Source organism: Loxodonta africana, chromosome 25 (assembly GCF_030014295.1).
Source record: "Loxodonta africana isolate mLoxAfr1 chromosome 25, mLoxAfr1.hap2, whole genome shotgun sequence".
Taxonomy (NCBI): Eukaryota; Metazoa; Chordata; class Mammalia; order Proboscidea; family Elephantidae; genus Loxodonta; species Loxodonta africana.
The window spans coordinates 64,289,643-64,311,626 of NC_087366.1; the positions used below are offsets into that span (position 1 = coordinate 64,289,643).

At 41.1% G+C, this 21,984-nt stretch overlaps 1 protein-coding gene and 1 pseudogene across 1 annotated transcript; one reads left to right on the forward strand and one right to left on the reverse strand.

The window, feature by feature from the left end:
• Nucleotides 1-11,846: 11,846 nt before the first annotated feature.
• LOC111747624 (U6 spliceosomal RNA) lies at nt 11,847-11,938 on the reverse strand (annotated as a pseudogene).
• Nucleotides 11,939-20,635: 8,697 nt separating this feature from the next.
• SPATA45 (spermatogenesis associated 45) lies at nt 20,636-21,403 on the forward strand. Its single transcript, XM_023541631.2, has one exon. The coding sequence runs from the start codon at nt 20,967-20,969 to the stop codon at nt 21,258-21,260; it is 294 nt and encodes a 97-aa protein (XP_023397399.1). The 5' UTR covers nt 20,636-20,966; the 3' UTR covers nt 21,261-21,403.
• Nucleotides 21,404-21,984: the final 581 nt, after the last annotated feature.

The following is a 21,984-nucleotide window of genomic DNA, read 5'->3' on the forward strand; positions in this document are numbered from 1 at the left end:
CCTTCAAATTTGGGAAACTGCATTTGAAAAAAGAGATCATAAACATTCATTATTAAAGTGAGATAGAAACTAGAGGTGTATATAGGGGTTCTCACTGTGGACTTAATCTCTTAAAAAGTGCTGCTATTTAGAACTCTAAAACCCTATACACTTTCTTCTCATAGCCTGTAACAGTATTGTTTTGATTTTGTGTAAGTGTATATCGGGCACCTCTCAGTACAGGTTACATGCTACATAGTCCTAAATGTCAAAGATATATGCATAGTAATATCCTTCCTTCTTGTTTTTGTTAGGTGCCATCGAGTCAGTTCCTACTCGTAGTGAGCCTATGTACAACAGAACAAAACACTGCCCAGTCCTACATCATCGTCAGAATCGTCGTTATGCTTGAACCCGTTACTGCAGCCACTGTGTCAACCCACCTCCTTGAGTATCTTCTGCTTTTTCACTGACTCTCTACTCTACCAAGCATGATGTCCTTCTCCAGGGACTGGTCCATCCTGACTGCGTCCAAAGTATGTGATGCAGTCTCGCCATCCTTGCTTCTGAAGAGCATCCTGGCTGTACTTCTTCCAGGACAGATTTGTTTGTTCTTCTGGAAGACCAATATTCAATATTCTTTGCCAACACCATAATTCAAAGGTATCAATTCTTCCTTAGTCTCCCTTATTCACTGCCCTGCTTTCACATGCATATGAGGTGATTGAAAACACGGTGGCTTGGGTCAGGTGCACCTTAGTGCTTTAAGTGACAACTTGGTCCTTAGAGTGACATCTTTGGCTTTTTGTATCATTTGATTTCTTGACTACTGCTTCCATAGGCATTGATTGTAGATGCAAGTAAAATGAAATTCTTTACACCTTCAATATTTTCTGTTTATCATGATGTTGCTTGTTGGTCCAGTTGTGAGGATTTTTGTTTTCTTTATGTTGAGTAATCCATACTGAAGGCTGTAGTCTTTGATCTTTATCAGCAAGTGCTTCAAGTCTTCTTCACTTTCAGCAAGCGAGGTTGTGTCATCTGCATAACGCAGGTTGTTAATGAGTCTTCCTTCAATCCTGATTTCTTGTTCTTCTTCATATAGTCCAGCTTCTCAGATTATTTGCCCAGCATACAGATTGAAAAGGTATGGTAAAAGGATACAACCCTGACACACACCTTTCCTGACTTTAAGCCACGTAGTATTTCCTTGTTCTGTTCGAATGACTGCCTCTCGGTCTATGTACAGGTTCCTCATGAGCACAATTAAGTGCTCTGAAATTCCCATTCTTCGCAATGTTATCCATAGTTTGTTATGACCCACACAGTCGGATGCCTTTGCATAGTCAATAAAATACAGGTAAACATCTTTCTGATATTCTCTGCTTTCAGCCAGGATCCATCTGACATCAGCAATGATATCCCTGGTTCTGTGTCCTCTTCTGAATCTGGCTCGAACTTCTGGCGGTTCCCTTTTAGTGTACTGCTACAACCACTTTTGAATGATCTTCAGCAAAATTTTGCTTGCATGTGATATTAATGATACCGTTCGATAATTTTGCACATTCAGTTGGATAACTTTTCTCGGGAATAGGCATAAATATGGAAAATAGGCATAAATATGGACAGTAGGAATCTGTCTTCTAAATTTTTTGACATAAATGAGTGAGCACTTCCAGCTCTGCATCTGTTTGTTGAAACATTTCAGTTGGTATTCCATCAGTTCCTTGAGACTTGTTTTTCACCAATGCCTTCAGTGCAGCTTGGACTTCTTCCTCCAGCACCATAGATTCTTGATCATATGATATCTCCTGAATTGGTCGAACATCAACCAATTCTTTTTGGTACAGTGACTCTGTGTATTCCTGCCATCTTCTTTTGGTGCTTCCTGCAGCATTTAATATTTTGCCCATAGAATCCTTCAGTATTCCAACTTGAAGCTTAAATTTTTTCCTCAGTTCTTTAGCTTGAGAAATGCTGAGCGTGTTCTTCTGTTTTGGTTTTCTATCTCCAGGTCTTTGTACATGCCTTTATAATACCATACTGTGTCTTCTCGAACCGCCCTTTGAAATATTCTGCTCAGCTCTTTTACTCCATCATTTCTTCCTTTCACTTTAGCTACTTAAAGTTCAAGAGCAAGTTTCAGCGCCCCTTCTGACATCCATTTTGGTCTTTTCTTTCTCTCCTGCCTTTTTAATGCCTTTTTGCTTTCTTCACCTATGATGTCCTTCGTGTTATTCCACAACTCGTCTGGTCTTCAGTCATTAATGTTCAGTGCTTCAAATATATTCCTGAGAGGGTCTCTAAAGTTAGGTGGGATAAACTCAAGGTTGTATTTTGGCTCTTGTGGACTTGGTTTAATTTTCTTCAGCTTCAATTTGAATTTGCATAGGAGCAATTGATTGTCTGTTTTGCAGTCGACCCTGGCCTTGTTCTGACTGATGATATTGAGCTTTTCCATTGTCTCATTCCACAAATGTAGTCGATTTGATTCCTGTGTTTTCCATTTCATGAGGTCCACGTGTATAGTCACTCGCTGTTTATGTTGTTGAAAAAAACACTTGAAATGCAGAAGTTGTTGGTCTCACAAAATTCTATCATGCCATCTCTGGCATAATTTCTATCTCCAAGATCATATTTTTGAACTACCAATTCTTCTTTTTTGTTTCCAACTTTCGCATTCCTATCACCAGTAATTATCAGTGCATCTTGATTGCATGTTTGATCAATTTCAGACTGCAGAAGTTGGTAAAAATCTCTGATTTTCTCATACTTGACATTAGTGGTTGGTGTGTAAATTTGAATAATAGTTGTATTAACCTGTCTTCCTTGTAGGCATATGGATATTATCCTATTACTGATAGCACTGTACTTCAGGATGAATCTTGAAATATTCTTTTCAACAGTGAATGGGTGCCATTCGTCTTCAATATTTCATTCCTGGCATAGTAGACCATGGGATTGTCCCATTCAGAATGCCCATTTCAGCTTACAAATGCCTGTGTATCAATGTTTATGCATTCCATTTCATTTTTTATAATTTCCAATTTTCTAGATTCATACTCCATACATTATTTGTTCCTATTATTAATGGATGTTTGCAGCTGTTTCTTCTCATTTTGAGTTGTGCCTCCTCAGCAAACGAAGGTCCCAAAAGCTTGACTCCATCCACGTCATTATGGTCAACTCTGCTTTGCGGAGGCAGCCCTTCCCCAGTCGTCTTTTGAGTGCCTTCCAACCTGAGGGGCTCATCTCCCGCTGCTATACCAGGCAATGCTCTGCTGCCATTCATAAGGCTTTCACTGGCCAGTTTTTTCAGAAGTAGACCCCCAGGTCCTTCTTCTGTTCTGTCTTAATCTGGAAGCTCCACTGAAACCTTTCCACCTGGGTGACTCTGCTGGTATTTGAAATACCAGTGGCATAGCTTCCAGCATCATAGCAACACACAATCCACCATAGTGTGACAAACTGACAGACACGTGAAGCGGCACATAGTAGGTATTCAGTAAATATTTACTAAATGAACGAAGCTGACAAGCATTGGATTTCTACTGACTGTTTTAATTAACTACTTGTATTATAAATAAATCTAGTTCTTTTTAAAAAATCTTGTACACTTCCTTGCAAATGTGAGTTTCCAAATATTGATTAGGACATTATTTAAGATTATTGAAATATGTTCTTTGAATGACCAAATTAATGTCTAAACGTGGAATCCAAATCCTAGTTAAGAAGTTTATTTTATGGATTTCCGAAAAACAAACTAATCACATTGCTTAGTATTCAGTACAACTTCTTATTATTAAAAACCTAGAGGCATTTTTTATACCATCATGTACCATGACACTATCTACAGAATTCACAAACAGAAATCCAATTGAGAGAATTTTAAAGAGATCTTTCTGTGTTTGCCCAAGTCCTAGCTCCTTTCAGGTGTTTACAGTAAACATTCAGATACACACAAACTTCTGGCCTACTTCCTGAAACCAGAAACTGGCAGAATACATTAGGCCTCATTTCCCCATTATACAGTGGAGTATAGCTTTCTACCAGGTCTGAAAGCTAACTTACTTTCCTCTTTGCATGACGTCTTCCTGAGTCTACTCCTGCAGGGACGCCATCCCCTTTTGCTGTGCAGGATCCTTCAGTTTAGAGATAGTTTGTCTGCCCTACATCATTAGCAAGAAGGACTGGGCTGGGAGTCCTTCGGGAGCCCTGGACAGTCAGACAGTTCCTAAGTTTTCTCTACATTTTTACCAGCTGACAGCTATCCTACTCTTGTCCACCTTGTCATGGGCCTTCACATCACATGATGACAAAGCTCAGCATCTGGTGCTACCACCATCTACATGGAGCATACCACCAATAGGGTCTAGAGTTGTGGGGAGAACCTCAGGTCTGGAGCCAGGCTGCCTGGGTTTGAATCCCAGTTTCCGTTCTCACTAGCTGTGTGACCTTCAGCAGGTTACTTAGCTGTTGTGTAACAGTACATGCTTCACAGGGTTGTTAATGATGATTAAATGCATGAAGGATGCCTGGCACATGGTAGACATTCATGGTTAGGGTTAGTAGTCTAGTGTAGTGATCAAGAGTACAGGCTCTGGAGCCAGATGGGCTGTGTTCAAATCCTAGCTCTTCTAATTATCTGCATGACCTTGGACTAGTTACTCTGTGCCTCAGTTTCTTCAAATATAAGTTAAGGATAATATTCTTTATGAGATTGTTGTGAGAAATAAATGGCTAATAGACATCAGGCACTCAAATGGTGCCTGATCTATAGCAATACCCAATAAATGTTACCAATAGCCGTTATCATTGGCTTGTATCGAGTTCTCAAAGCCATACTTCCTTGTATTATCTTAGAATTGACCCCATCTTGTGTTTTTAACCCTGGTGGTATAGTGGTTAAGTGCTATGGCTGCTAACCAAGAGGTCAGCAGTTTGAATCCACCAGGCGCTCCTTGAAAACTTTATGGGGCAGTTCTACTCTGTCCTATAGGGTCGCTATGAGTCAAAATCAACTCAATGGCAGTGGGTTTGGTTTTTTTGGGGTTGTGTCTTTATTGTCCTGGAGCTACTCCGAGCTCTTTCAGATTGAATTTATGACGGTGGAAACCCTCTCTGGAGCTGGTACCAGTCTCAGGGCTCTCCTGAAGGACAGGACACGTTGGGGTTTCTAACTGCCCCAGCCTAACAAGAGGAAACTTCTCATCACTGGAAGTGGGTGAGTCTTCAATCAGCCATCATGTGACATAATCAGACAACAGTTAGATGACCACCTATGTCATACCAGGTATGTTGTGGATGTTGTTGTGTTCCGTCGAGTTGATTCTGACTCAATGGCCCCATAGGGTTTCCAAGGCTGTAGTCTTTCTGGAAGCAGATTGCCATATCTTTCTCCCATGTTGTGCATAGGATTCCTGGATTCTGTGGAAGACTGAACTATGTGTATCTAAAATCTCTCCTTATTTTAAGTTTCTATGATTTATGAAAAGTGAAATATTTACAATGAAAGGATTGTACAAAGTTCATATGCCTATCTCAACAAAGTACCATAAAGTAAAGAACTGAGCGCAGAAAGGGGCAAAACTCAGCAGTATCTCCTTGCAGTATCGTCACAATCTCTTAACTTTGCCTCCTCTCTCTTGAAGCTTGGTTGGTAGATACTTAGTGACCAGTTAAGGCAGAAGTCATGGTTTATATCATACGTATGGATGTATAACATAACATGGACCTTAATCTCTGTCAGAGGACACTATGGGAACGTCACCCAGCTGAGAGTCAAGTTGTGACCAAACCACAGTGTGGATGTGGAAAGCCAACCCTGCAGAAAATTTGAATAAGTGGCACTTCAGTGGTATGAGGTCTGAACAGCATTCAGGAGCCAAGGTCCAAGACGCTATCAGGAGTGACGTGGCTGTTCCTAGCGAAGGTTTCCTACAGTCTGAGAACTTCAGGCAGTAAGATGCAAACCAGAACAATTTTGCCAGATGTACTAACCTGTGGTGTTCCATGGAATGGAGATAAATTTCCAATCTTGCCTTCAGTATGCGGTCAGTGTAACCCGACACTCCAAGGTCTGCTGGCTGTGAAGACACACGGAGCTGATGAAAGCAAAAGAAGAAGCTTTATTTAGTTGGCCAAGTAAAGGAGAACACCGGGACTCAGGTCGCCAAAGTATCTCCCAGAACAATAGCCCAAGGGGTTTATATGCATAAAGTAAATCGAGTCTGGGGTCCCCAGGAGCACCCCAGGGTGAGGCCAGCTTGCTGACTGGTTTGACATGAGAGGGCATTCTCAGGGCCGTTCAGTCTTCTATGCCTGTTCAGTCTGAAAGGGGGGCTACAAAGATGGCATCGTGCCCACGTCTGGGGTGTAGACGGGGGTGTGTTTTTCCTCCTCTGATGTCCATAAGTTGTCTGATGGGCAAGGTCATGAGTATTGCGTAGTTCCGGAGGACCTGAGCTGGTCCAAAACTGGCTTTGGCTGGACTGAAGACCCCAGTCTCTTGTTTTCTTTAACTGAGCTGAACCGGAAGTATACCTAAATAAGGAGATACTCTAAAAGCAGAGATTAGTTCCCGATCTGCCTAATAAGGGAATAGCTTCCATGCTGGGAGTTAACTATGTTACTGAAGATGGCAGGTTCGGCCCCCGGCACGGCCCCCTGTTTGTTCAGCGTGGCTGGCGTACTGCTGGTCTCATCACCATCACCATGCTCTGTTCACTCGTTGTCAAGGCTGTGCTGTTCTCCTATGTGGAAAGCTAAGCTGGGGATGGAGGCTGGAAATCAGAATCCAGCCATGTGCGCATTTTTGTGTAGATGTTGTAGGGATTTAATTCTATAGCAGGCTGAGCTTTCTGCCCTGAAACATCTTCAGGGATGGGCCAACGCGGGTCCTTCCTGTCCTGTCTGGCTTCAAATGTGCTGATTGTGTGATTTAAGTATACCAAACTCATTGCTGCTGAGTCGATTCCAACTCATAGCCACCCAATAGGATGGAGTAGAACTGCCCCATAGGGTTTCCAAGGAGCAGGTGGTGGATTTGAACTGCCGACCTTTTGGTTAGCAGCCAAGCTCATAACCATCTTACCACCTTGGCTCCGATTTAAGCATAACCAATGTAAAATCACAAATAAATTGCCCATATTATTACCTTGCTCCTAACTCTTTTTGGCATGAATTAATTTATCAGATTAGCTAGTTGACATCTTGGTCTTAAAGACGGTGAGATTCAGAATGACGAATGTAAAGAAGAAGAAGAAGCAAGATAACCTGAGATTTCGGTTTGCACATTCACTCCTGGCTGCTCCCCAACCCACCAACACTGCCATTTGAGCTTTATTTTATTGTTTTTTAATGATGAGGAAGTCTTTTGTGCTCAGGGGCAAAAAAAAAAGAAAGAAAGAAAACATGGTTACTTGTGTTTCAATCACTATTTGATTTATAAAAATTGTTTATTTTCAAATCTTAAGCTTAATATACAGATTTGTTATTTATCTTTAAATTGAGTAACTCTGTGTTTCAGAGGAGATGGTTCTCAGGTCCTTGAGGAAACTGCCTTGATTTGCAGACATTTCAAAGAGACAGAAAAAGAATTTACAAGAACTAGTTATCTGAAGTGAATTCTGAAATGAGGGAAGCTTTCCAAAAGGGACGATTAAAATCTCTTATTTTAAATCTGCGTTTGTCTTTACACAGCTAATATCTTCGTTGCCTGATCTTTATTAATTTTCAATGAACTTACAAACTTCAAATTCCTCTGAACATTTTAATATCATTTTCAACTTAAGTATGTATACTCATAATAGTTTAGACATTCTGAAATGTAATGTCTGATTTTCTCAAGCTCTTCACGCAGCTAACGAGACAGACTCACAGACAGTGGTGTGCTGGAGCCAGCTGGCACAGGTTTGGGAGAGCTTGGGGGACCCCACCGAGTGCATTTCTTCCCAGCTTCACCTTCAGGGACATCGGGTTGGTAGATGGAAATCCATCAGAGTGGAAGTATTTATACCAGGGAAACTGGCAAACGCCATAGTTACCAGTATACGACTGCTACAGACCTAACAAAACAGTCATCCCAGGCACTTCAAACAGTACTTACACACTTAATAAGTCAAAACTTTTAGATTAAAACAGGTTTCCTTAAACAATAAAATGCTGTTTGCAAACAGCTTTAGAGTTTTCAGAAAAAAAATACAGTGGAGTGGCAATTAAATGTAAATTAAAATCACAAATATAATAAGTCAGATTCTCTAACATACCTGTGTCTCTTAAATGTTGAAACATCTTAAACAACAAAAAAATCACACAGGTTATTCTGTTGATTACAAAACCATTACCAGAAGTATTATTATAAAATTGATTTTCTTCATTTTCTTGTAAAGACACTCACCAAGACAAATAGAAGTAGATTTGCCATCTCTGATTGGGGTTCCAACCAGAGGTCCCAGGCAGGACCTGGAGCCTGAGCACTGTGTTTCTAAGTTAATTCCCCCCAAAGCATATGTCAGCACAAAGAGCCTTTTTTGAAGTACTAGGAGTTTTAAAACCCACACCTTCTTTTACAAAATTCTTTCACAACTTCTGCTGCTTAATTTGATTGAAACTTGCACTATTTCTCTTCAAGCAGCCCTCCCCCCCTGCAGGTTGATCCAGGTTTTTCAGACCTGAGGCTTAATCATCTAGGTACAAGGACTTCGAAGAGACTCTGCAGCTTGTGTGGCAATAACTTTATGGTAAATCCACCCCCGCTTACCTCTCCCACCTATTGCAACTGTTGGGGAAATATAGTGAAAACCAGAACCTACTCCCAACCCAGAAAACCCTTCAACAAATAGAGAAAGAAGACTTTTATTATTAAATTAGCATTAAGCTGGAAAGGGATGCATAGCAGGCAATCTGCTAAGAGATCACGAAGGCAGAAAGGAATCTAACCCTTGTACCTGAGCAGATACAACCCATTACATTCATGCTTTCAAGATAAAATTGCTAATTTTCTACTGTCTTTATGGCAGGATTCCTGAAGTTAAACTAATCTCTCAGGAAACTGGGAGGCAGAGATGAAATCTTCCTTGATGATTACATTTCAAAAGAGATGGTTCTCAGGTCCTTGAGGAAAACTCCTTGATTTGCAGACATTTCAAAGAGACAGAAAAAGAATTTACAATAGCAAGTTATCTGAAGTGAATTCTGAAATGGGGGGCAGGTGGGAGCTTTCCACAGGGAAAATTAAAATTTTTTAAAAATTTATTTTTTAATATTTTTGATATGCATTTGTCTTTACACAGCTAATATCTTCTTTTCCTGATCTGCGCCAAAAAGATTGTGCAAACTTTTACAGGTTTCCTGTTGGTTCACTACTCTGGAATTCATTACCAACACCATGATGAAGATATTTGAATCCATTCTGACTCCCGGTGACCCTATAAGACAGAATAGAACTGCCCCATGGGGTTTCCAAGGTTGTAATCTTTACAGAATCAGACTGCCACATCTTTTTCCCGCAGAGCAGCTGGTAGGTTCAGCCACTGACTTTTTGGTTAGCAGATGAGTGCCTTAACCACTACACAACCAGGGCTCCTTGATAAAGGGACTAGGTCAACAAAAACAGACTAGGAGTAAGGAGTCTAAAGAGTTTTAAGAGCTGTATACGCTTAGAGTTAAGAGAACAAAGGTCTAATCTCTAAACTCTACAGGAAAATCCAACACCTCTACAACAAAAAGATAAATAATCCAACTAAAAAATGGGCAAAGGAAATGAACTGACACTTCACCAAAGAAGACATTCAGACACATGAGAAAATGCTCACAATCACTAGCCATAAAAACCAAAACCAAACTCATTGCTGTCAAGTCGAATAGAACTGCCCCATACGGCTTCAAAGGGGTGCCTGGTGGATTCAGTCTGCCAACCTTTTGGTTAGCATCCCTAGCTATTAACCAATATGCTACCAGGGTTTCCAGCCATTAGAAAAATGCAAATCAAAACCACAGTGAAATACCATCTCAACCCGACATTACTGGCACGAATCGAGAAGCAGAAAGTAAAAATTCTGAAGAGACTGCAGGGAGATTAGAACTCTTATGCCCTGCTGGTGGGAATGCAAAATGGTATAACCATTTTGGAAAACAATATGGCACTTCCTTAGAAAAAAAGAGATAGAAACACCATATGATCCAGCAATCCCGCTTCTAAAGAATATATCCTAGAGAAATAAGCGTGGTCACACGAATAGATGGATGCACACCCACATTCGTTGCAGCATGGTTCACAATAGCAAAAATATGGAAAAAACCTAGATGCCCATCAACAGATGAATGGATAAATAAACTATAGTACGTACACACAATGGAGGACCATACAACGATAAAGAACAACGATGAATCTTTGAAGCATCTCACAATATGGATGAATCTGAAGGGCATTAGGCTGAGTGAAAGAAGCCAATCACAAAAGGACGAATATTGTAAGAGACCACTATTAGAAAAACTCATGAAAAAGTTTACATACAAAAAAAACAATCTTTGATGGTTACAAGGCAGGCAAGGAGTGGGGATGGAAAAACACTAAATAGACAATAGATAAGTGGAAACTTTGGTGAAGGGTAAGACAGTACACAATACTGGGGAAGCCAGCACAACCTATACAAGACAAGGTCATGGAAGCTCCATAGACACATCCAAACTCCCTGAGGGACCGAATTACTCGGCTGAGGGTTGTGGGGATCATGGTCTGGGGAATGTCTAGCTCAAGTGGCAAAACATTGTTTATAAAGAAAATGTTCTATGGAGTAGCGTCTGGGGTCTTAAAAGCCTGTGAGTGGCCGTCTAAGATATTCCACTGGTCTCATCCCTTCAGGAGCAAGGGAGAATGAAGAAAACTAAAGATATAAGGGAAAGGTTAGTCCAAAGGACTGATGGGCCACATCTACCACGGCCTCCACCAGACTGAGTCCGGTACAGCCAGATGGTGCCCAACTACCAACACTGACTGCTCTGACAGGGATCACAATAGAGGGTCCTGGACAGAGCTGGAGAAAAATGTAGAACAAAATTCTAACTCACAAAAAAAGACCAGACTTACTGGCCTGACAGAGGCTGGACAAACCCCGAGAGCATGGCCCCTGGATACCCTATCACCTCAGTAATGAAGTCACTCCTGACGTTCACCCTTCAGCCAGAGACTGGACAGGCCCATAAAACAAAACCAGACTAAAGGGGCACACCAGCCCAGGGCAAGGACTGGAACGCAGGAGGGGACAGGAAAGCTGGTAATAGGGAACCTAAGGTTGAGAAGGGAGAGTGTTGACATGTCGTGGTGTTGTTAACCATTGTCACAAAACAATATGTGTCGTAACTGTTTAATGAGAAATTCGTTTGTTTTGTAATACTTCATCTAAGGTACAGGGAAAACAGAAAAACAAAAAAAAAACTCTAGCCAGGGTTCTATGAATAGAATGAAGTTGGAACGGCACAGACCAGAACGTTCTATCACCAAGGTAACATCGTAAATGGGCTGATCCACACCAGTGGACTTCAAATAGGCTATGAGTTGCTGAATGTTGAAGGTAATTTATAATATGTCTGTAGAAACAGTAATGATACATATAAAATATACGTGTGTGTGTGTGTAATCGATACACATACATGCTAAATTTTTTCAAAGCCATTTTGAAATCATGGGCGGGAGTTACTGACTTAAGGGGTACTGATTTTATGTTTTTGCCTTTGAGTCGAGTCAATTCCAACTCACAGTGACCCTATACGGCAGAGTAGAACTGTCCATAGGGTTTCCAAGGAGTGCCTGGAGGATTTGAATTGCCTACCCTTTGGGTAGCAGCTGTAACTCTTAACACCGGGATTTCCATGTGGAATGCTTCACGAATTTGCGTGCCATCCTTGTGAAGGGGGCATGCTAATCTTCTCCGTATGGTTCCAATTTTAGGGTATGTGCTGTTTAGGGTGGTGAAAAAATTGGCTAATGGATAGTGGTGATGATCGTACAATGTGCTGAATGTAATTAACGTCACTGAACTATATTTTTAAAAACGGTTAAAGCGGCCAATGTTTTGTTATATATATTTTAGCACAAAAAAAAAAAAAAAAACTTTTTTTAAATCATGGGTTATGTACTTTATTTCCATTGAATAGATTATAACATGGCTAATTATCCCTGGAAACTGACCTGACCTGTGCACACCCAGGGCTGACTTCAACAGACATGTAGCCTGTGCGGTCCCACAGGGCCCTGCTGGCAGAAGGCCTCCTGCTTGTTTAAAGTTTTGCTGTCGCCATCTTGACGTTCTCAGTAATTTCTAAGCAAGCGACCCCACATTTTTATTTTGCGCTGGGCCCTGCAAATTATGTAGCTGGTCCTGGTCACACAGCAAGTTCAATAGCTATGGGGGGAGGGGGGGAGAAGGAAGGAGGGCTATTTACTTATCCAATGGAGCAAATCCTTTTTATTTCAAAATGTCTAATTAATATAATAAAGCTACCATCTCTTGAGGGTTAGCTATATCAATCTCTTGATTTGTATTAGCTCATTTAATCCTTATGATACTTTGTGAGTTGGGTATTATCTCCATTTAACATACAAGGAAACTGAGGCCCAGAGTAGGTAACTCAACCAAGGCCGTGCAGTTATTACGGAGCACAGCTAGAGATGAACCAAATCTTTCTGACTCCCAAATCCATGCTTTTACCACTAGACTCTGTTGTCGTGTCTAATTTTAGTTGGCCCCAGTTTTCAGATGATTTGCAATAAAAATTTGAATTTTGTGATCTTCTCAATGAAGTTTTAACAAGGGCACCTAAATTTTATTTCCAGTAAACCTAAATAATGGGCTTTTTGCAAAGTATCAATTAACTGAAAAGCACTGGAGAGGTAATGGCCTTGTTTAACTTTCCTTTCCTTTAGTCATACCCCGTACCCCCATTTGTTTTCATTTGTACATCACCCCAGAGAGGATAAACAGTAGAAATATTAAAGGAGATAGAATTTAAAACTTTTCATTTCTAATGAGTTAGTATTTCTACTAAAAGGAAGTTGAAATTAGTACCAAAAATGAGATGTTTGGATTATATGTACTATTCTTGACTTCCATTACACTGGTTAATTAAACGGTGATGGAAATGTTGTTGTTGTTGCCATCAAGTCAGTTCCGACTCATGGCAACCCCATAACCTTTCAGAAGGAGATCATCAGGACTGTCTTCTGAGGTACCTCTAGTGGATTTGAACCACCAACCTTTCAGTTTAGTAGTCAAGCACTCAACCATTTGTGCCACCCAGGGACTAGTGATTGGAATATTGAAGCCAATCTAATTCTTTGATGTTAATTGAGTGCATAAAATATTTTGTCTTCTTGCAATTCAAACTTGCTAGATCCAGTGTTGGAGAGATATCTTCACTTTTCACTTCTGCAATTGCCATCTTGCCTAAAGAACTATTCACTTAAATCCCTTGGCTACCATAGGATCAACTTCTGGGTGAGTTCTTAAATAACTGTCTACTTAATCTTTTACAAGTGGTGCAAACGGCTAAGTACTTGACTTCTAGCCAAAAGGTTGGTGGTTTGAACCCACCCAGAGGCACCTTGGAAGACAGGCTGGTGATTTGCTTCTGAAAGGTCACAGCCTCGAAAGCCAAGTTGCCCAGTTCTACGCTCCACATGTGGGGTCACCATGATTCAGAATCTCCTTGATGGCAACTAACAACAGCAAGGTGGTGGCAATAGTTGACTGAGACAATCCTTTGGCATCATTCAGAAAATCCTAGTCTTCCACGTGGCTCTGGAAAGCGAGAGGGGGAAAAAGTGTTGAATTTTATTCTCCTGTAAAGCATTTCCTTCTGTTTGGGAACAACTGTTTTCTGAAAGTATAAATACTTGAAAGATTTATTTGTTAGCCAGAGAAATCCGAAAATTTACCTCTTCTCCTTTTGTACATTTTGGAATAAAAATCTGATGACTGGTGGCTTTCTTGAAACAATGTGTATTTGTGTGATTTTTGTCACTTCAATGTGTTTTAAAGCATTATTTTTGAAATTAAAGTGGTAACCTAAAAATCTAACAAAAATGGGAATAATTAAGTAAATTGTTGTAAATTCATGATTGACTACTGAACTGTTATCAAATATTACTCTTTTATTACTAATGGCACATATTCAACGATATGGAAAATTCTCACAACAGAATATTAAGTGGACAAAATCAAGATGAAAAGCAATATACTATTCATTCATCCAACAAGTATTTTTTAACTTCCTGATATGCATTAGGCAATTTGCAGGGCTCTGATCTCAATTTTATTTTTTAACTGATTTATTGAGGTATAACCGACACAATAACCTAGACATGTTTAAAGTACACAGTTTGATTACTTTTGACATATGCATACACCCACGAAGCTGTCGCCACAGTCCAGACAGCAAACCTATTCATCACCGCAAAAACTCTCCCACTCTACCCCTTCCCAGACAACCACGGGTCTGCTTTTCGGCATTATAGAGTAGTTTGCATTTCTTAGATTTTTAAAAAATTTTATTGTGGTAAAAATATATATATAACAAAAATGCCATTTTAAGTGCACATTAATTATGTTCCTGCTGTGCAGCCATCACTGCTATCCATTTGCAAATGTTTTTTCATCACCCGAAATAAACTCCGTGCCCCTTAAGTAGTAAGCCCCTCATTTCCCCACCTCCCCACCCCATCAGAACCACTAGTAAACATTTTTCTCTGCACATTTGCCTATTCTGTGTATTTCATATAAATGGGTCATAAAATACCTGACCCTTTCTGTCTGACTTATTTCTCTCAGCATAGTGTTTTCAAGGCTCCACCACATTATGGCAGGTGTCAGAGCTTCGTTTCTCTTTATCACTGGATAATAGTCTGTGGTGTGGAAACTTCCTAGAATCTTACATGAATGGAATCATGCAGTATACTCTCTTTTTCTCCTCTGGCTTTTTTCACTCAGTATGATTATTTTAAGAGTTATCCATGTTATTACATGTATCAATAATTCATGCCTTTTTAGGGGCCCTGGTGGCACAGTGTTTAAGCACTCAGCTGCTGACTAAAAGCCAGCAGTTCAAACCCACCAGCAGCTTCACGGGAGAAAGATGTGTCAGTCTACTTCTGTAAAGATTATAGCCTTGGAGACCTGTGGGGTAGTTCTTCTCTGTCCTATAGAGTCCCTGTGAGATGGAATCAACTCACCAGCAACAGGTGTGGTTGTTCTGGTGATCTATTGTATGGATATACTACAATTTGTTTATTCACCCACCTACTGATGGACATTTGAATTGTTAAACATTTTTGATTCATAAAAATAAAAGCTGTGATGAACATTTGTGTACACGTCTTTGTACGTACAAATATATTTTCCACACATATGGAGAATTTAACAGGTAAATGCCTAGGAGTGGATCGCATGGTAGTGTGTTCACCTAGGAGTGGATTGTGTAGTAGTGTATGTTCACCTAGGAGTGGATGGTGTGGTAGTGTATGTTTGTCTAGGAGCGGATCATGTGGTAGTGTATGTTCACCTAGGAGTGGATGGTGTGGTAGTGTATGTTTACCTAGGAGTGGATGGTGTGGTAGTGTGTGTTCACCTAGGAGTGGATCGTGTGGTAGTGTGTGTTCACCTAGGAGTGGATCGTGTGGTAGTGTGTGTTCACCTAGGAGTGGATCGTGTGGTAGTATATGTTTACCTAGGAGTGGATCGTGTGGTAGTGTATGTTCGCCTAAGAGTGGATGGTGTGGTAGTGTATGTTCACCTAGGAGTGGATCGTGTGGTAGTGTATGTTTACCTAGGAGTGGATTGTGTGGTAGTGTATGTTCGCCTAGGAGTGGATGGTGTGGTAGTGTATGTTTACCTAGGAGTGGATTGTGTGGTAGTGTATGTTCACCTAGGAGTGGATCGTGTGGTAGTGTGTGTTCACCTAGGAGTGGATGGTGTGGTAGCGTATGTTCGCCTAGGAGTGGATGGTGTGGTAGTGTATGTTCGCCTAGGAGTGGATGGTGTGGTAGTGTATGTTCGCCTAGGAGTGGATGGTGTGGTAGTGCATGTTTACCTAGGAGTGGATGGTGTGGTAGTGCATGTTTACCTAGGAGTGGATTGTGTGGTAGTGTATGTTCACCTAGGAGTGGATCGTGTGGTAGTGTATGTTCACCTAGGAGTGGATTGTGTGGTAGTGTATGTTCGCCTAGGAGTGGATGGTGTGGTAGTGTATGTTCACCTAGGAGTGGATGGTGTGGTAGTGTATGTTCACCTAGGAGTGGATGGTGTGGTAGTGTATGTTTACCTAGGAGTGGATGGTGTGGTAGTGTATGTTCACCTAGGAGTGGATCGTATGGTAGTGTATGTTCACCTAGGAGTGGATCGTGTGGTAGTATATGTTCACCTAGGAGTAGATCATGTGGTAGTGTGTGTTCACCTAGGAGTGGATGGTGTGATAGTATACGTTCATCTAAGAGGGGATCATGTGGTAGTGTATGTTCACATAGGAGTGGGTCCTGTGGTAGTGTATGTTCACCTAGGAGTGGATGGTGTGGTAGTGTGTTTACCTAGGAGCAGATCGTGTGGTGGTGTATGTTCGCCTAGGAGTAGATGGTGTGGTAGCGTATGTTCGCCTCGGAGTGGATCGTGTGGTAGTGTATGTTTACCTAGGAGTGGATCGTGTGGTAGTGTATGTTCACCTAGGAGTGGATTGTGTGGTAGTGTATGTTCACCTAGGATTGGATGGTGTGATAGTATACATTCATCTAGGAGGGGATCATGTGGTAGTGTATGTTCACCTAGGAGGGGATCGTGTGGTAGTGTATGTTCACTTAGGAGTGGATCGTGTGGTAGTGTATGTTCACATAGGAGTGGGTCCTGTGGTAGTGTATGTTCACCTAGGAGTGGATGGTGTGGTAGTGTGTTTACCTAGGAGCAGATAGTGTGGTGGTGTATGTTCGCCTAGGAGTGGATCGTGTGGTAGTGTATGTTTGCCTAGGAGTGGCATCTTTTTGCGGCTGATTCACCTGCGTTTAACTTCTTCAGCACATTGAATATACACTTTCTCTGTCTCCTGGCTTCCGTTGTTGCTAACTGGGGAGTCTGCTGTACATAGGGTAACTATGAGTCGGCGTGGCCAAACAATAGCTGGGGACTCAGATGTAAGTCCAACCGCTCCTCTTATTCTCTGATTGATTTTAAGATTTTCCTTTTTTTTTCAAATTTCACTGAACTCTAATTGTGGGTTATTTTAAAAGCCTATCTGGTATCCTTTGAGCTTCTTGAGTCTGTGGATTGTACCTTTCATCACTTCTAGATATTTCTCCGTCATCTTTGCAGACCTTGTTTCTGCCTTTCTTGTCCTCTGCTCATCCGCTGTAGGCCTGGCTCTCTCACTATTATCTTCATGTATTTTAACTTTTCCATGCTTTTATGTTTCTGCTTTATCTTCCAGTTCTCTAATTCTCTCTTCCTGAATCTCTTTGATGCTAAACTCATACACTGAATTTTAAATTTATCTAATTACAATTTTTTTCTTCCTAGAAATTCCTTTATGTTTCTTGTTTCCTAAAAATAGTTGCAAACTATAGCAAGCATGATCATTCTATAATCTGTCTGGTATTTCTAATGTATGTAGATTTTGTGGTTTTTTTACTGTTCTTTCTTCTTGATATCTTGTTTACTTGTGTGTTGGTTTGGTTATCCTTGGCTGTGTACTTATTCATTACTCTTAAAAATGTATTGTTGGGGATTCCGAGAGGCCTGGGCCGAATTTCTTCCAGAGATTTCAGATTATTTCTGTCAGGCACCTAGATGTATTCCCAATCTGGAATCCCTTAAGCTACATTTTCAGTTTGCCTTGTCTTGTGCCACCCTTGTTTCTCAGCTTGACCATTCCTTTAACCATCCAGCTTTCTTAGCTTGTTGTGTCTTAAAACCACCCTGGCTGTACATTTGGGCTGCGAAGCCATGCAGGGCCAGAGTGCTTATGACTGTTCATGAAGGGGCTCTCCCCCAGGGCTGTGCTTACTGCTAAGGCAACACTTTCCCTGTGAGGTGGGAGGTTGTGTGGGTTTATTTTTGTCTCACCTTCCCCCTAAGGGGGTGACCCTTTGGGCCCTGACTAAACGTAGAGAAGGTCTTCTTTAGACTCTGTCACAGGTTGAATTGTGTCCCCCAAAAATATGTGTCAGGTTGGTTAGTCCAAGATTCCCAGTATTGTGTGGTTGTCCTCCATTTTGTGATTGTAATTTTATGTTGAGAGGATTAGGGTGGGATTGTAACAGCACCCTTACTCAGGTCACCTCCCTGATCCAAGGTAAAGGGAGTTTCCCTGGGGTGTGGCCTGTACCACCTTTTATCTCTCAAGAGATAAAAGGAAAGGGAAGCAAGCAGAGAGTGGGAGACCTCATATCACCAAGAAAGCAGCACCAGGAGTAGAGCGCACCCTTTGGACTCAGGGTCCCTGTGCCTGAGAAGCTCCTCGACCATGGGAAGATTGAGGACAAGGACCTTCCTCCAGAGCCGACGGAGAGAGAAAGCCTTCCCCTGGAGCTGAAGCCCAGAATTTGGACTTGTAACCTACTAGACTATGAGAACATAAATTTCTCTTCATTAAAGCCATTCACTTGTGGTATTTCTGTTATGGCAGCACTAAATGACTAAGACAGACTCCTCATTGCCTGCAGGCCTTGAGCTTTGATTTTTATGCCCCCTGTCCTGCAAGGCTGGCACAACTACTTCTCTAATTCTCTGGGATCAGAAAATGTTCTCAGGACAAAGCCACCTTGGACTCTGTCTGCTTCTCTGGGTTCTTGCATTCTCTTTGTTTTGGGCCTGATACTTCCTTATTCTCTTGTCAGTTCGTTATTGATAAATCTTTTAAATATATTTTTCTCACCGTTCTTAATAGTTTTTACTGGGAGGTTTGTCTGGATAATCTAATCCCCTCACCAAAAAACCAAACCCACTGCCATCAAGTCTATTCCGACTCATAGTGACCCTACAGAACTTCCACATAGGGTTTCCAAGGAGCAGCTAATGGATTTGAAGTGCCAACCTTTTGATTAGCAGCTGAGCTTTTAACCACTGGGCCACTCAGGCTTCTCTAATCCACCACAGTCACGTAAATGAAAATTGTTTATCTGTATAACTATTAATATGAGATTTTGTGTGTGTGTGTGTGAAAATATATAACAATTTAACTTTCTACATATACAATTCAGTGACATTGGTTGTATTCTTCACTTTGTGTCATCATTCTCGATATCTCTACATAAATTATTCCACCCCCATTGCCTTAGACTCACCGCCTTCTAACTTCTCATCTATGATTTAGACTTATGCTGTTGATTTTATCTTATATAGATAATTCTTCAAAAAAGCACAATGCTCAAGGTAAGCTTTTTTTACTAATTGAGTTACGGTGTTCTTTGGTTTAAAGATGACTTCAGAGGATAGTTTCAGTTCAAAGTTTAAAGATTATCTCAGGGCTATAGATTCAGAAGTTCTTCCACTCTCAATAAGCCCAGTAAGTCTGAATTCCATAAGAATTTAAACTTCTGTTCCACATTTTTCCCCTTTTGATCAGGATCCCTCTATTGAGTCCTTGATCAAAATATGCAGTAACGGTAGCCGGGGAGCATCCAGTTCTTCTGGTTTCATGGCAAAGAAGGCAGTTGTCCATGGAGGCATTTAGATCTGTATTCCAATTCCTTTTCCAATTCTTGGGTCCTCTTCTTCTGCTGCTGCTCCAGGCAAATAGGAGCCAATTGGATGGCCGTTCGCAAGCTTTTAAGACTGAAGGCACTAATCACTGAACTAGGAGGTAGAACAGAAACCGTAAAAACAATATTAAGCCAATTGAGTGGATTGTCCTATGAAACCATGACTTTAAGCCATTGAACCAAGGAAATTAATTCCATGAAATGTTTGGTTGTATCTAAATAGTATCAACAGTTGCACCTTTTTTATAGTTTTGTTGTTGCTATAAAAATTATATATAACACAACATTTGCCATTTTCCCCTTTTTCTGGTATACGGTTTAGTGACATCAGTCACATTAGTCAAGTTGTAGAACCACTACCCTTTATCTCCATAGACAAAACCCACTACTTCCCAGAGAAAGATTCCCCCTCTCTCTCCCACTCCTGCCCCTGGTAAACCACTAGGAATGCTGGTCTCTATGTATTTACCTGTTCTTGTCATTTCATAAAATAAGAACAATCACACTTATGTTTTCTGTAATTAATCCAAATTAATCCATGTTGAAAAGACTAAACGCTCATAAGTAATCAGTCCATTTGCATTCTGAGTTAATAGAATGAATACTTTTTATTGGAAAAGAAACTCTCAAAATATTAACATTGCTCATTTCTGGATCAAGAGTGATTTTAACTTTTCTTCTTCATGCTTTTCTATGTGCATTGTTTTATAGTCGGAAGAAACCATAAATGTTCTAAAAACAAAAACCAGTACATAGTATTACAAACAAAAACAAAACACATTACTTTATTATGCCCTGTCTGAAGGCGCCCTGAGCGGCGCAGTGGCTAAGCACTCGGCTGCTAACTGAGAGCACAACAGTGTGAGCCCACCAGTCGCTTTGCAGGTACAGCCTTGGAAACATTACGGGGCAGTTCTACTCTGCCCTATGGGGTTGCTATGAATAGGAACCGACTCTACAGCAATGGTTTGTGTGTGTGTGCAAGATGCCCTTTTTGTGTGTGTGTCCTTCCTCCCTGCTCCAAGAAAAAACAGAATAAAACAAAAAGGCCTCAAGAACAATAATAGTGAAGATGGGCTGCAGGATGGGCGTGGGGAGGGATTGGTGGCATTTCGCTGGAGAAGAAGGAGGAAATGGTTAAGTACCTGATCGTGAGTACTTGCTTCTGAGTCAAGCAAAAAACTGATAGCATTTTTTCCATCTGCTTGCAGGGCAGCAAGAATCACTCCCTGACTGGTTTGTTAACATAATGGCATGTATAAACAGAGCCAACGAAATAATTAAAAAACTCAAAGCAAGCAAACAACAGCTCCTGCAGGAGATAAACGAGAGGCGTGAATCCAACTGCTTGGTGGAAAGAAGCAATCGAGTCAGCTTACTGAGAGCTCAGAAGAGGCATTTCAATGGTGCCTGCAGATTGCCCGATCAAAGCAAGACCAAAGATTCTGTTCCAGACACTGGCAGGAGCTCCTGGGTCAAACTGAGTCTCCTTGTTCACACGGAGAAGAGGCACTTTCCACCAAAAAGTAAGGTGTTATGGTAGGAATCCCACCCAATCAATTGTTTTGTTTTTGTTTGTTAACCGTCAAATCGGTTCCAAATCACACTGACCCTATGCACAACAGAAGGAAATACTGCCCGGTCTTGCACCATCCTCACAATTGTTATGCTCGAGCGCATTACTGCAGCCACTGTGGCAATCCATCTCGGTGAGGGTCTTCCTCTTCTTCACTGACCGTACCAAGCATGATGTTCTCCTCCAGGGACATTAATAGGAGGGATTTATTAGTAAACTTGGGAAGAATTTCTGGTGTTGAAAGAGGCTCATAGCTATTGCCCTGGGATAGTTTAAAAGTGAGACCTCTGAAGTAGTAAATGCCAGTGAACCAAGTTGGCGGATCTAATATCCGCTGCAGGCCAGAGCCTCATTTCCTTGTGCACGCAGCATCCCAGGCCTGCTCACAGAATAGGCTGTAGTCTGGGCTCTGGAATTTGCATTCTCAGCTAAGGTGATACTGATGCTGACAGGCTGAGAACCACATTTTTGGAACGATTGAGTAGATAATTACAGAAGACCACAAAAACTCCAGATACTTTCTTTCTCTCCAATTTTTGTTGCCCTGCAAAAACGTCATGTACGAAATAAGGCACAATGGAAATGATTTTAATGAGAAAAAGGCCTGAGATACAATAATAAAATGTACAGGGAGAGGGGGCAGTGAGTTTATGTTAACAGGGGAGGGACAACTCAGAAAAGGAGGGTGGGA

Bases quoted from the DNA above. Each gene is read 5' to 3' on its own strand.
- SPATA45 (XM_023541631.2), top strand. From the start codon at position 20,967: ATGGCATGTATAAACAGAGCCAACGAAATAATTAAAAAACTCAAAGCA.